This window comes from Canis lupus, chromosome 23, assembly GCF_048164855.1.
Source record: "Canis lupus baileyi chromosome 23, mCanLup2.hap1, whole genome shotgun sequence".
NCBI classification, from domain to species: Eukaryota; Metazoa; Chordata; class Mammalia; order Carnivora; family Canidae; genus Canis; species Canis lupus.
The window spans coordinates 15738357-15754370 of record NC_132860.1 but is presented as its reverse complement, the minus strand read 5'-3'; the positions used below and the strand labels follow the sequence as shown (position 1 = coordinate 15754370).

Below are 16014 nucleotides of genomic sequence, written 5' to 3'. Positions count from 1 at the left end.
CTCACGTGGCTCTTTTTGCCTTCTTCATCTCCCACAGATGTGATGACCGTCTCTGAGAAGACCGTTCGTCCAGTCTGGTTGTTGGTGACCTACGGCAGAGCAAACACAGTGAACGTGAAACAGAAGGAATTCTGGGCAAATCCCGCACGTTTTCTTGGTTCCATTCTCTGAAGCAGGAGCATCTGCCGAAGTGGACAGGATGCCCACTCCCCTTTGCTTTCTGAGTTCCAGCAGCAGCCGTCAGGTGGGCAACCCCTTCTCTGTGCAGCAGTCAGAAGCCTAACGGAGTCTACCTCCCAGGATTGCTCTGCAGGGAGATGAGCAGGCTAGGGCAAGGCGCTCAGCACAGAGCCTGACCTGCAGCAAATACTCAGCAGTAGCTGGTTGTTTTTTTTTTTTTTTTAAGGTTTTATTTATTTAGACATGAGAGACACACAGAGAGAAGCGGAGATATAGACAGAGGGAAAAGCAGGCTCCTCTCAGGGAGCCTGATGTGGGACTCGATCCCCGGACCCGGGATCACGCCCTGAGCCGATGGCAGATGCTCAACTGCTGAGCCACCCAGGCGTCCCTCAGCAGTAGTTGTTTTTACTGTGCTTGAGGCTCATCACTTGAAACTCAATGTCAACATCCTGATTTTCAACGATGACAGGTCTGGGTGTCTCATCCAACATGTTTCATGAGAAGCAAGCAGGTTTTAGCTACAGCTGCCCCCCTCCCGGTTCTGGTGAAATATTTCACCAAGAAAGTGCTTACGTACAACGGGAGGCTCCCCTATCTGCTGTCTGGATCGGACTCTGCTCTGCAGCAGCAGGTACCTCAGAGTGGAGCCTCTTCATCCTGACGTGCCCCCCGGGCTGCTCCTGCCCTGACAGAGGTCCCGTCTAAGGAATGCTTGTGCTGGGCACGAAGAACAGAAGAGACGCCGGCCCAGCAGGTAGGAGATCTGTGTTCTTTGAGCCTTGGCTCAGCTACCAACAACCACCTAGTGTGTAACCTGGAATAAGTCACTTCTCTGATTCATGATGTCCTCATTTCTAGGACATCTGTAGAGCTCCCGCCAGCAATAACATTAAAAGGAAGCTGTGTCCAGAACAGAGTGGGAACTCAGCCATTTTGTCATAATGGACCAAATCCCAGTTCTGCAGAGATAAGGATCATGTCTTCATAAACAAACTTTAATACTTTTAAGTAAGTAAATCCTCTCCCAAGTGAAGAGGCAGTGTCTTCTTCCTCTCAGCCAGATTTTTGCTGAATTAACTGATGGTATATGTATTTTTTAAACTGTGCAGTCCTATAATGCAGGTACGGGTTGCAGGACTTCTAAGAGCCTTCATTATACTCAAGTGCTTTTTTCTATCTCTAAGAGAAGAAGTAAGTAAGATGTTTCCAGAATATGCTTAACCACAACCCAGCCTCTCTTTAATGAAGCATTGCACAGGACAGGTGCTCCCTGGAACCTACTGGAGAGCTGCTGCCCAGTGCCAATAACATAACTTTATGGAAAGAAACGAGTATAAGAACAACTTGCTGCTGCAAGCACTTTGTAGTTTATAATGAGCTCTTATGTACTTTAGATTATTGGACTCTCATGCCACTGTCATGTACGTATTGATGTCCCTATTTCATATATATGGATAGTGAGGGATGTACATTTAAATAATTTTTCAAGATCACACTAGTTACTGGGAGGACTCATGCTTGCGTATTCCAACATCTACAAGAAGCAACCTTAAGAAGAGCCAAACCTAGTAGCTAATTATTGTCAAAGAGAACGACTTAATATTGGTTTTGACAAAAATAAAAGTGACCTTTGGAAACATTCTCCAGCGCTCAGATGAGCGATGCTAAAGGATTCTGTTCAGCAGGTGACTCATTCATTTATCTGGGGGTGGGGTGGTGATGGGGGTACATCCTGAAGCTGGGTGCATCAGTCTGCAGTGGGAGAAAAGCCACACAAAGGCTATATACAGTCAAGGCGATGGCCCATAAAAATTGACCTGTTTATGCTCCATGACACAGAAACACTATTGTTTCAACCAAGTCATGACCTGGGCATTTGAACAAAAAGTGAGACTCTCGTGAGAGCCATTGGGCCTTGCACATATGAGTTGGGATGAGATCCGAGGTCAAGCTCCTTGATGTGCACAACAGAACATCAACTCGACAGCCTCTACCAATGACCCTGACTATGTGCACACCAGACTCTCTTCAAGAGAAACCAGGCTCACAAGGTTTGTCCTCCCAGTCCTGCCTAAGTTATGCAAGACACATCTCACGCCAGGGCAGGTTAATGCCAAGTGCCTCTGCATTTGCGATGTTTTCTTCCTCAAGTCAGGTGGGCAAGGGACCTGCTTGCCCATCATGCCAGATATCAAACCAAGAGACAATTAGACATGTGGCAGGCTGGAAAAAACTCTGCTACAGAAGTCTGAATGGATAACCAGCAAACAAACTTCAATCTTATGACAACAGAGGCTTTCCCTTCCAAAGATGTAGAGTATATCACAATCGAGTTCCTCCAAAGGAAGCAGGGGAGATCTATTCACCACCATGGGATCTATTTCCATTCTCTACTAAAACACACATTAAAACCTAGGAGATCGGGATCCCTGGGTGGCGCAGCGGTATGGCGCCTGCCTTTGGCCCGGGGCACGATCCTGGAGACTTGGGATCAAATCCCACGTCGGGCTCCCGGTGCATGGAGCCTGCTTCTCCCTCTGCCTGTGTCTCTGCCTCTCTCTCTCTCTCTGTGACTATCATAAATAAATAAAAATTAAAAAAATTTTAAAAAAATAAAAATAAAACCTAGGAGATCAATTCCTTGAATTCAATACTAGAGAAGTACTATCTCTAGACACTTGTTTGCACCTTTTTATCAAATGATAACCCCCCCTCCGCCCCATGGCCATTCCTTTGCAACCGGGCTGGCAGGCAGCCTAGAGTTAAATTTATTACTTAAATACAAAAGCAATTTTGGTTTGATACACAATGCTCCCTCTTAAATAGCTCCCTTGTTCCCTCTGGTTGTTGTTGTTGTTGTTCTTAAAGATTTATTTATTTATTTATTTATTCATTCATTCATGAGAGACACAGAGAGAGGCAGAGACACAGGCAGAGGGAGAAGCAGGCTCCATGAAAGGAGCCTGATGCGGGACTCGATCCCAGGACTCCAGGATCATGCCCTGGGCCGAAGGCAGGTGCTAAACCTCTGAGCCATTCAGGGATCTCCTTCCCTCTATGTATTTTATCAAACTCACTTGTATTTTTGGCTTGTAGCCTTAGTTCTCTGATGGAACAGGGTGCTATAGAGGGGAGGATATGCTGGCCGTGACCCCCCTTACCTTGTGAATTTCTCGGTGCACATGGATGGTATTATTTCCAACCCTGGTTTCCGTGTTGGTCTCATTGTGATAGCTGGAAGGTAAGTTTGCCAGGTTCACTTCTGATGTTTTAGCAGCAGCTTCTTCGGCTTCCATCTATTAAATCAACAAACTTAATGAGCAAACCGGTTTTCTCTGGATATAAATCAGTCCATTAGAAATAAAGAACCACTTCTCTTTTCCTCTTCCGCAATTACAAATAATGGTAGTGGTAAGAGGCACCGCTAACTGCATGTCCACGAGGATAAGATATTGTACTAAATGTTTTACATGTATCATAGACTTAAATCTCATAGCCTCCCTAGGAGGTGGGTGTGAATGTACCCATTTTATAAATAAGGAGAGTAAGGCTCAGGGAGACTGGATAATTTCCCAAAACTATTGGTGAAAGACATCACTCATCATCAGGGAAATGCAAGTCAGAAACCACAACAAGATATCAACTCGCTCCTGTCAGAATGGCTAAAATAAAAAACACAAGAAATGACAAGTGCTGGTGAGGATGTGGGGGAAAAGGAACCCTCCTGCACTGTTGGTGGGAATGCAAACTGGTGCAGCCACTGTGGGAAACGGTATGGAGGTTCCTCAAAAATTAAAAATAGAACTACCATACAATCCAGTAATCACACGAACTGGGTATTCACCCAAAGAACACAAAAACACTAATTTGAAGATATATGGACTGCTATGCTTACTGCAGCATTATTTACAATAGCCAAACTATGGAAGCAGCCCGAGTGCCCATCAATAGGAGAATGGATAAAGAAGATGTGGTGCATATATACAATAGAGTATTATTCGGCTGCAAAAAGAATGAAATCTTGCCATTTACAAAAACCTGGGTGGACCCAGAGGGTATAATGCTAAGGGAAATAAGTCAGACAGAGAAAGACAAATACCAGAGAATGTATCACTCATATGTGGAATTTAAGAAACAAAACAAATGAGCAAAGAAAAAAAGAGACAAGAAAACAGTCTCCTAATCCTAGAGAACAAACTGGTGGTCACCACGGGGTCGGGGGGGTGATGAGGGAAACCGGTGAAGGGGAATAAGAGGACACCTATTATGATGAGCACTGAGTAATGTGCAGAATTGTTGCATCACTGTATTGTATGCCTAAAACTAACATAACACTACGCTCACTAGAATTAAAATTTTTTATTTATTTTTATTTTTTATTTTTATTCTTTTAAAGATTTTATTTATTTATTCATGGCAGAGAGAGAGAGAGAGAAAGAGAGAGAGAGAGAGAGAAGTAGGCTCCATGCAGGGAACCCAACGTGGGACTCCATCCCTCTTCTCTAGGATCACACCCTGGGCTGAAGGTGGCGCTAAACCGCTGAGACACCGGGGCTGCCCAAATTAAAATTTTTTAAATTCACTGTGGGATATCCACAAGACACATAAGAAAGAAAACAAAAGACTGTCAGGGAAGGGCAAGGGCAGAGTTGGTATCTGAGCAAGCTTCCGTGGAACGGTCTCAGCCCTGTACACCTGCTGTTGGCGACCTTTCCATCTCCCCGTGACCTAACCTGGAAGTCACCTGCACGCACCTGCATTCACCTGCCTCACGGGCAGCTCTGATGCTGGGGAGCTAATGCCCCAGGAACCGTCCTCCATCAGTGAGGGATGGGCTATGGGGCAAGAACCCCAGCTTCCTCTCCCCTCAAAGGGGCAGTCTCTCCGAGGACCCAGTGGGACTGAACCCCAGCAGCACCGGCCACTAACCTGTTCATCAGTGCAGCCTTTATTCCCTCTCTTCTCTCCCATCTTATTTCCCCACTTCTTCCCGGTGTTTCTGGGATCACTTACCAAATAAATTATTTGCTCCTAAACCTTTGTTGTGGCAGGACCTGGTGGTGGGGGTGGGGGTGGTAAGACCCAAACAGCCCCCCAAGACAGCCCCTTACCTGATCCAGGTAGGGCCACAGATATGTCTCCTTCCCCACCCCACCTCTTGGGTACAGCGGGTCAGCTGACTTGTTCCCAGGACCCACCCTCCTGGCTCTTGTTTGGTGCCAGGTTCCTGAGGCTGCTACTCCCAAATCTTCCAGTGTCAGGAGCCTCCATGACATCTCTACCACATTTATCGATCAACCTGAATCTATACCCAATTTCCCCTCGTGCATTTACCACTGTGTCCCACCCCGAGGGGGCAGTGGACAGTGTGACCAGGTCACAGCTGACTGCACTCAAAGAGAGGCCACATCATGGGCTAGCTGAGCCAATCAGATACTCTCTCGAGGAATTTAAAACGAGACACAAAGAGAAGTTCTAGTTGCTGGCTGGCAGTTTTCCAAACTGGGCTATTTTTACTTCTTAAAACTAATCCTCAAAAAGATTCTATTTTTAAAAAAATCACTATCTTCTATTCCCTTATGTACTAAATGAGGCACCTCTTTTCCTGTCTCCCAGCTAGATTTGCCGAGCTGGGCTGGATATGGGGACAGAACTGCCATGCCTCAGTGCAGCACAAAAACCCTGAACTAGAAGTGGAGAGAGTCTGGTACTCCCAAAAGCTCAAATGATCAAACAAGAACTTGAGTCAGTTATTGCTGTGTTTGACCCTGAGAGGGTTGCTGAGATGTCTGAGACTCGATCACTGGCTTCACCATCATCACCATCATCATCATTACCATCACCACCATCATCACCACCATTATTCATCACGATCATCATCACCCCAACAACCGACATGTTTGGGCATCAGCTATGCCTGCGCCATCGCACCATATCTTCCATGGCTCCTTGGATATTCAAGCACTCCCACAAGGACAGTGTTGGGGCCCTCATTCTGCAGATGAGGAGAACGAGCTGGAGAGGAGTGAAGGGACCTCTACGGTCATCACGTTGTTAACAAGTGGCAAAGCTCAGATAGAACTCAGGTCAGTCTGACTCCAAATTCTGGGCCTTGTCCAGTATGTGCTTCTGTCCTGCCTGAGTCGCTCATGCGTCTACTGGGGAGAGAGCAGAGCCCCACAACTAAACCAGTTTGAGGGTGATTATGATGGTTTCTAGAAGCAAGCCAGGGCTCAAAGAAAAGAAAGGTCTCCAGGAGGAAGAGGCATGATTGAGCTGATTTCTAAGGATGAGTAGGATTTGAACAGAAAGGAGCACGGGGGAGGCCAAAGCTGTGGCAGCCTGGACGAGAACGGGGTACGCCGTAGGCCAGGGCACAGGGTCCATGCTGGGCGTGAGAGAACATGGTGGATGATGAATTAGAGAGGGACTGGCGGGCAGATGCAGGAGCAGTTCTATAAACTGACAGGGTGTTGACATGGTGAGGAGAGTGCATCGGAGTCACGTCTGAAACTCTAACATCAATATCATAGATCTAGAACCAGGAGATTTGGGACTATATAGTCTCACACACACACACACACACACACACACACACACACAGATCCCTTCTGAGACCTGCTGAATTAGAATTTCTGCAGGTGAAACCCCAGGTATCAAAGAGCTCAAATGAAGAGGCAGTCCCTCTGGCTACTTACCCAGGAGAAAATCTCTCTCCAGGCCATGGGAAGTTGTAACAAGTTCTAAAGACTGGTTGGTAGATAATATATGTTCTGGAGAAGATAAAGAGGGGAGTGAGGGAACTGGCCAGAGTGAGGGGCGGGAGTAGGAAGTTATACCTGGGGAGAGGCCTGCTAAGGCAGCAGAGGTTACAAATAAGTCTAGGTGGGCCAAGCTACTGCGAGTTAGCCACAAGGTGAGGCAAAAGTTGCCTGTGGCATGTCACAGGGCAGCATGTCACAGGGCAGCACGGCAGGAAGTGCCAGGGTTCTGGAGTTAGGTAAGGCGGGGGCAATCCCAGCTCGGCCAAGAAGCAGCTATGTGACCTTGGGCAAGATACCAAATGTCTCTAAACCTTAGCTTTCTCGTTCGTGTAGTGGAGATGGCCCCACTTCGCTGAGTGGATGTAAGAATTATGGACCGCGAAATCCAGGTGCGTGTCACAGCACCTGCCCACGCAGCACAGATGTAGTAACACACAGCGACCTTCAGAAGGCTGTCCTTGAAGAAAGCAGTTTTAGGAGAAGCTAGCGTGCTAGGGAATGTTCGGGTGGAGGTGGAAAGAGCAGACAGCAGATACTACACGTTTGAAGAATTCGCCAACAAAATGGAGAAGTGGAATGGAGCTAAGATAGGAGACAGGGTGAACACAAAAGAGACTTCAAAGAAAATATTTTTTAAGTGAGAGATCTTGGCATGTTTAGTGATAGAAAAGATGCAGCTGGAAAAGAGTAGGAGAAAAAGAGGCCGTCCAGAAGCAGAAGGGGATGTTTTCGCATTTTTAAAATTCCCACTGGAACCTGAATCTGAAGTTTGGCTTTCAAATAATTGACGAGTTACCAAATCTAGAGTTTGCTTTGGGGTGAGCAGATAGTCTTTTTTATAAAGGCTTCTCCCTCTCAACCAGTGGTTATTTCGATAGAATGAGCTAATAGTCCTCCAATGGCACCACGAACTCAAAGTACAGTTTACAATGGAAATTTCAACCACAACTATTACTGCCACTAGCAAGAGAAACTGAAGCCTAAGGCAAGAGGAGTTGTTTCATAGAGGAGGAATGCGCATGTTATAAAAAATGGCATTTATAGTTGGTTGACTCCGTGTGTCTGTTAAAGGAGTACAATAGGAAAAATCGGACAGATAAATCAAAGCTTGGTATTGGGGTTCTTCCTAGGAATAGGTGAGGTGATTAAGAACATTCTAGAATACGTCAGTTATAGATATCACAATTCCCTTCCCTTCCCCCTGCTCATTGGGGAGGGGTAGAAAGTGGTGGTTATCTTCAAAACACATTCGTCAGCAACACAGAATCTTAAGACAGGAAAATGGGAACACCCTCGATTGAACCATTTGAACATTTGTCTCTCCCAATAATGATCCTACAGGCAGAGTTAGTTTCATCTTTCCCCTAGGAGCAATCAACAGCTTGAGTCAGCTGGAATATTTAAAATGTCAGGAAGTTACTTGAAAGCAGATTCATGATGCAGCTATGTAAATAACTAATTCATCTGACCTGGTCCTTCCCCCAGACAACAAATAAATAGCTACTATCCTGTGTTTATGAGACCTAAGGGGCTTCCTGACAGTCTCTTTTTAAAAAATTAATATCAATAGCCACAATCTCTTGAGAGTCTATCATATACCAGATACTGGTGGTTCTTTGTCGTCATCAGGATGGGACTATTGAGATGATAATAATAACGGCCATGAGTCATCGAGAACCAACGATCTCCCATAATCCTGACAACAACCTCAAGGGATGACTTACGTTACACAATTTTTCTTACCCCATTTTAGATGGTCAGATATGTTGCTTTACTTGCATCATCTCATTTAAATCACCCCTTATCCTAAACGGGGGAGGAGGGACATGTCTTGGATCCTACCACGTAGTAGAACTAGGGTCAGATAAAGGAAGGTTGATCCCCACGGCCTGTTCTCCTGCCACGCAGGGGTTCAGGCTCTCTCAACCTGTCCCCGCTGCCGTTGAGGATACTCTTTGGGGAATGACCCCTGAGCAGGACAGAGGTAGCAGCCAGTAACTCTACTGGTGGCAAACTTTCAACCAGTCCATCTTCACAAGCCTAGCTGGGACCCTGGCAGAGCCAATGAGGACAACTTCCACAGAATAGATATGCCACTCAGGTCCCTCTAGTCCCAAACTGCTGTGATCAATGAAGAGACTAGCAAGGCCCCTGCTGCTCCCCTGTCTCCTTCAAGCAAGAGCTACCATCAGAAGACCACGCTGCACAAACAAATTCACACAAAATAAAAACATGGCATTGACCTCAACAGTCTCACCCAAAATCCATGTGCTGGAGGGAAAATCCTGGAGCCCAGATAAGGAAAGCAGCTGACCTGCCCTGGCACCAGAAGGATCATGAGCTCCATTTAATAGGAAGGGGTAGAGTTAAGAGACATAGGGGCCCATCTGATTCCCATTCCCTTTTAATTATTCCATGTCATGATCCTTTTGCTTTCACAGGAAACAGAACGTCTGTCCCTGGGTTCTGGAATCTGGCCTGTCCAGCGGATGTTCAGGACAGCTTCCCACACAACTGCCTCCCAATCCAGGGTCCCCTTCACTGTATACTCCACCAGGCTGACTGCTGTGGGAGGGAGAGGGAAATACCCCCAAAGGACATAGGTTGTGGGGAGAAAGCAGCCTCTCCTGGTAGACCAGAGCTAGCATTTAAGGCTCTGTCCCAGTGAAATGTGGAGAAGAAGCAGGGGTGAGAAGACGCCTCACCCCGCAGCCTGGACATCTGGTCTCCTGCTGACTCCTTCACTAGGACGGCTGGCTTCTCCCCAAAGACAGGCTGGAGCCAGAGCCAGACCCGACAGTGACCATGCCCACCAACCCCAGCCACCAGGGACAGCTCCTGACACCTGGGCTGGGCCAGGTAGGCCAGCTGCACCTCCTGCCCAGGCAGCCCTGACAACACTTAGGTGCTCACCCTAGAGGATGCCACCCACAGTGCGGGGACCTGGGAGGTGATGGAAGGAAGAAGCCAGGCCAAGCTTTGCCAAGGTAGGTGGTATCTGATAGTAACCGCTTATGTCTATTGCCCACCTACTATATGCCAGGTGCCCACACATATCAGGGCATTTAATTCTATCAGGAAATCGAGGTACGATGTCACCTGCTGGTCAGCGGCCCAGGAGAACTCTGAGCTCAGGACTGACTCCACAGCACCCCTGGGGTGGAGGTGGGTCGCCCTTCCCATTGTCCGCCCCTCCCCCATCTGAAAATTCACGGCGGGATTGAGGATTCTGATTTTCCTTCTTGGCCTCACGTGCATCTGGGGAAGCCCAGACAGACCAGCAGCAAAGCTTTCCGGGCTTTTTGTCCCCACCCGGCCTCCGAACTGCGTCTTGGGAGGATGGCACAGGCTCAAAGCCCAACGTACAAGCTAGAACTTGAGATCCCTGGGGCTTCCCTGGCCTCTCTGCGAAACCCCGGCGCTGGGATACGGGCCGCGCCAGCCTCCGCTTACGACCGGCGGGGGGGGGCAACTGCACACTAGAAGACAGTAGCGGGGTGGTGGCCGGCAGCCTGCACAGGTGGTGACCCGGGTGCCCCTGCGCGAGTCCAGCCGCAGACTCCCGGCGAGCGGGCTCAGATCCCGACCCTGGGGCAGGCAGTCGCACGTGGGAGTGGAGCTCGCCCTGCGCCGCCGCCGCCGCCGGATCACTCCGAATCTGCTGCCGGCTCCTCGCCGAACCCAGGGAGTGACCCCCACCGCCCCCCCGGCGCGCGGAGCGCTCCCCCCGACCCCCGGCCCGGCTGCCCCGCGGCAGGGCGCTCCCCCGGCCCCTCCCCCCGCCCCCCCCAGCAGAGCGCTCCCCTGGCCCCTCTGCCCCCAGCAGGGCGCTCCCCCGGCTCCGCTGCCCCCCCCCAGCAGGGCGCTCCCCCGGCCCCTCCCCCCGCCCCCCCCCCAGCAGGGCGCTCCCTCGGCCCCGCTGCCCCCCCCCAAGCAGGGCGCTTTCCCGGCCCGGCTCCCTCCAGCAGGGCGCTCCCCCGAGCAGGGGGCTCCCCGCCCCGGGCCCCGCTGCCTCCCCCGCCCGGCAGGGCGCTCCCCCGGCCCCGCTGCCCCCCCCCAAGCAGGGCGCTTTCCCGGCCCGGCTCCCTCCAGCAGGGCGCTCTCCCGAGCAGGGCGCTCCCCCGAGCAGGGCGCTCCCCGCCCCGGGCCCCGCTGCCTCCCCCGCCCGGCAGGGCGCTCCCCCGGCCCCGCTGCCCACCCCCCACCCCCGGCAGGGCGCTCCCCCCCGCCCCCCGGCCCCGCGGCACCCCCGGCAGGGCGCTCCCCCCTCCCCGGCACCCCCGGCAGGGCGCACCCACCTCCTCCACCGCGCTGCGCAGTTTGTGCTGCGTGTCCTCCATCAGCTCCTCCACCTCGCGGAACATCTCGTTGAGGGTGGCCTCCTCCTGCGGGTAGCTGAGAGCCGGGCCGGCCTCGGCGGGAGCCGGGGGCGCCGTGGGGGCCGGCGCGGGGGCCGTGGGGACCGCCGCCGCCAGCAGCAGGCACAGCAGGGTGCCCCCGAGCCGCCGCATCTCCGCTCTGCGCCCGCCGCCGCCTGCGTCGGGAACCGGTCAGAGCGCGCCAGCCCCCCGCCGCCCCGCCGCCCCGCCGCCCCGCCCCTCTTCCCCGCACCCCCCGGGGCACCAGCCCGAGGCCCCCGCGCCCCCTCCTCCCGCCCGGGCGGGGCTCCTCCCCGGCCCCGGGGGCGGCCCCTCCCCGCAGCAGCTACCGAGCCTAGTCCCCCACGCCGTGGCGCCCGCTCAGCCCCGCGCCGACCCGGGTTCGAGCCCGGCCCCTGCACCACCGGGTCGCCCCCCCCCCGGCCCCGTGCGCCCCCCCCCCCCCAGCGGACCGAGCTGTGCGCGGGCTGGAGCTGCCGGGCCTCGCCGGGGACGCCGCCGCGGGCTGCGCGCACGACACGGGAGCGGCGCGGAGGGGAGCGCGGGGATGCGGCGGCGCCGGGGCCCGGACACCCGCAGCGCGCCCCGCCCGCCCCGCCCGCTCCGCCCGCTCCCTCGCCATTGGCCGCCGCTGCCCGCGCCCCGGGCCGCCCCCCCGCGTGCCCCCGCCGCCGCCTCCCGCCTGGTGGTCGCCCCGCCCGGCAGGACCGCGCACTGTGGCCCCGCGCGGGCCCAGGATCCGACCCCCCCGCCCCCGGCGGCAGCCCCGGGGACCCAGCTCTGCTCCTCGCGACCTTGCCGACCTCCGGGTCCGGCCAAGGCCCCAGACCTGCGGGCGTTCCGCGAGCCCGAGTGGGAGATGGAGGTGAGAGCAGGGGTGCGGTGGCCGGGGCCTGCGGCAGGTGCGGCGCGGCGGGCGGGCCTCCCGCGCCCCGACCAGGGCCACGCAGTTTCCTAGCGATTTTTTTAAGCGTGTGAGTATCCAGAACAGGAAGCGCTCACATATTTTTTTAATAGCCGAGTGTTTTCTTAAACCTCCTGTGTCTCGGTATTGCTGTCTGGCCAGCCCCCCCCCCGTTGGTCTAGCGGACTCCCCCCATCTTTCAAGAACTAGGAGTCTCTCGGGCTCCTCCCCATTTCTCCTGGGGGGGGGGGTGGGTGCCCGCAGCGCCTTGTGCCCCCTTGCCGCAGACTTGCCATGGGCTTTCTGGACCCTGGCCCATTTCCCCCCAGTGGCCAGGGGGAGCCCTTGGGTGGCAGAGAATGACCTGCTCACCTTCGTGTCACCGTGGCCACAGCCGTAATACACATTGGGCTCCTGAGGAATGGATGAGCTAATCAGTAAAACAAAAACTATTTTTTCAAAGATTTTATTTATTTATTTATTCATTCATTCATTCATTCATTCATTCATTTATTAGAGAGAGAGAGAGAGAGAGAGAGCAACCCGAATGGGAGGGGGGCGGGCAGAGGGAGAGGGAGAAGCAGGTTCCTTGCTGAGCTGGGAGGTTGAGGTGAGGCTCCATCCCAGGACCCCAGGATCATGACCTGAGCCAAAGGCAGACGCTTAACCGATTGAGCCCGCCAGGCGCCCCAACAATATCAATAGCTATTGCTATTCTGAAGTATTAGCAATACCATTACTGAGTGCCATGTGCCAGGACCAAGTGTGAACTCATTTAATTCTCAGACAGCCTCTGAAGTTGGTACTTCTAGTTTTATTCCCATTTTGCAAATAAGGAATCTTTTCTAAGGCCACATAGCAATTAAATGGTTGAACTGGGATTTGAACCCAGGAATCTGGCTCCAGGGTCTTCATCCTTCTCTGCCAGACTCCTCCGCTCTCAACTGGCTGGGAAGTGTTGGGGCTGACTTGGGAGTATTAAATGAACAATTTCAGTGCAGGTGCAGGTGACCACTTGGAAAAAATGTGTTTGAGGATGAAGGAATTCAGGACATGCCACCTCAAAAACTGATTATTTTGAGCTGAGGGCACTTGAGAAATAGCAGATGCAGGAAAGGCTCTGAGACTGTTCCTTTCTACCTAAAAATAGGCCATGAAATGCCACGTGAGAAAGGTGCCTTCCCTGTACCAGCAAGAAAAGAATGTCCTTATCATTAAGTAGGTACTGGGACCTGATATCAAAATGGGACCTGATATCAAAATGGATCTGTACAAACAAATTTACCAAAATGACCCTATCTCCTACTAGGTCCCTACCCCCACCCCCATTTGGTCACTTCTCCACAATTTACCATCCTGAGCCTAAAGCCCTTTGCCTTGTCATTTATTCACAAGTTTATTGTTTCTTTGTCTGAAAAGTCTGTAAGCTTTCTGACCTGGTCACTCTCTGGGGTCCTCATTTTCTTGTGAAGGCTCCTATGTATGTGTGAAATTTTAGTAAAATTTATATACCTTCTGTTAATCTGCCTTATGTCAGTTTAATTTTTAGGCGTGGCTGGAGACCCTACAAGGGTAGAGGAGAAATTTTCTCTTCCCCTACAGGGCCCATTGCCTCTTTGTCCTGTTCATACACTTGAGTCCATGGGCCTTCTTACCACTGGACACCGCGCACACCCAAACTCCATAGTGAGGGCATGGAGACTCAGGGAAGTTAGGCCATCCTCTCAAAGCCAGACAGCAAGCGAGGGGTCATCTGGAAGGAGACTCAGGTGTGGCTGACTCTAAATGGCCATTGAAAGGTGAGGGGTCCAGGGGCACACAGGGCAGGGAGAGCTGGCCAGAGCCGGCCAGATCAATCATCTTTAGGGCAAGATATGTTCTAAAATTCCACAATTTCCATTATATGACTGGTCTAAGTTCTATAACAATTAGGGACATTTGTTTTTTTTTTTTTCTTTTTAAGTTCTATAACAATTAGGGACACTATTATTTTAAAATTCTAAGTTTTTACATTTTCTCTATGAAGGGCCTACAGAGTCATACACCAGAGTCCCATTTCATTATTGAGAAGTGAGAGCAGAGCAGTTTTAACCTGCTAAAAATTACCTAGAAAGCCGGCACCCACACAGCAATTTCTTGGCTAGCTGTCTGCCCTCCAGAAATTGTGACCTTGTGCTTCCAAAGACATCTATAAAGATGCTTATTGAAGCCACTATTTACAGTAGCAAAAAATGTGAAAACCATTCACTTAGTGGTTTTTCAGCAGAATGGTTAAACTGGGATTTCTACAAACAGTAGAATATAGCCATTAACGTAATGAATAATATTTCTAGGCAACCACATGGATAAATCTCAGAAGAAATGATGTGGAGCAGGAAAGGCAATTTGCAGAGTGATATGTACACAGTGCTATTTGTGCATATTTTAAAAACACAAAACGGCAATTTGTATTGTTTATGGATCCTACAAATATAGTTTTAAAAAAAGTGCAGAAATGTGTAGGCTGCCCCTAAGAGGGAAGGCAGAGGGAGAGATGGGGGCAGGCGGTCCTCAGTTGGATTTATAACACTTTATTTCTTTAAGACAGAAAGTGTACCTGCAGGGAAGGGTTCTGAATTAGAAGTGTCCAAATACTGATATCTGTTTAATCATCACGGCTGGTTAGCTACATGTGGGTGTATGGGAGTGTCTGTTGTATTATTTTCAGTATGTTTGAAATCATTGAATAAACTGAAACCAAAAAAGAAAAAAAAAAAAAAAAAAGCAATAGGCAAGTCCCCCCACCCCTATCCCATTGCCCAGAATAAAGCAAAATGAAAAACCTCTTAGTGCCAAATAGACTTTTCTTAGATCTGCTCTTAACAGAAATGCTCACCTCCCCAAGGCCCAGCGGTGGCCCCCATTGCTGTGAGGTGAGAAGCAGGAGTGGGAGGGTCCCCACAGGCCTGCAGGGAGGGGCATTTCTCTTCATAAAAGGCCCTTCTGTCTGCTTGAATGGTTATAGCTTTCCTCCTGGGGTGGGTGGAAGGGCCAGAGGGCTGGAGCCAGGCAACGGCTCTAGGCTGTGGATGGGGTTTATCTGTCCCCCTTTGCAAACAAGGAAACCTCAGATATCCAGAACTTAGAGGCGTGCAGTCTGCGTAGATGACAATTATGCACTGATTTTTAAAACTTTAACAATTCAAGGTGCCTGGCTGGTTCAGTGGGTTGGGCGTCTGCCTTCGGCTCAGGTCCTGATCTCAGGGTCCTGGGATGGAGCCTCTCCTGTCTCCTGGGCTCCCCGCTCAGCAGAGGGTCTGCTTCTCCTCCTCCCCTCACCTCTTGTACTCTCTCTCTAAAATAAATAAAATCTTAAAAAAAAAAAACTTTAACAATTCAGAATACACATCTCCCTTTTTTTCTCCCTTTCCCTTCCATTTTAGATAGACATTTCTGAACATAATCTGGAAAAAGAAATGTCAAGAGGTGGCTCAGAGATAAGGTATCTGTGTCACTATTAGTATCTGTTTTCCCTCCTGGAATGCAAGTCACGTGAGATTGCACAGGATGACTGTCCCTGCCACCATCTCCTGCTTGGAGCTGAGGTCCGGCCCTCACGGACTCTGTAGTGTAAGCAGAGAACGCCAGGACAGATAGGCGGCCCCGTGAACTCGGGTGGGATCCAGTAATCCTCGTGGCTGACCCTCCTCTCCCACCCCTTTGGCTGCGCCAGAGACAAACCCTTGTCTACAGCTTGAGCCCTCAGATTCTACATTGAGTTTGAGGCCGGAGACACCATGCAGCT

At 51.1% G+C, this 16014-nt stretch overlaps 1 protein-coding gene across 1 annotated transcript in view; it reads right to left on the bottom strand.

Annotated features, from left to right (window-relative positions):
* Positions 1-11473, bottom strand: part of DKK3 (dickkopf WNT signaling pathway inhibitor 3) — a 41998-nt gene extending 30525 nt beyond the window's left edge. Inside the window, exons 1-3 of the mRNA XM_072794058.1 lie at positions 11246-11473; positions 3345-3479; positions 6-89 (exon numbers count right to left, since the gene is read on the bottom strand). Coding sequence (XP_072650159.1) covers positions 6-89; positions 3345-3479; positions 11246-11458 — 432 coding nt within the window. The 5' untranslated portion in view covers positions 11459-11473. The remainder of the gene's footprint in view (positions 1-5; positions 90-3344; positions 3480-11245) is intronic.
* Positions 11474-16014: the final 4541 nt, after the last annotated feature.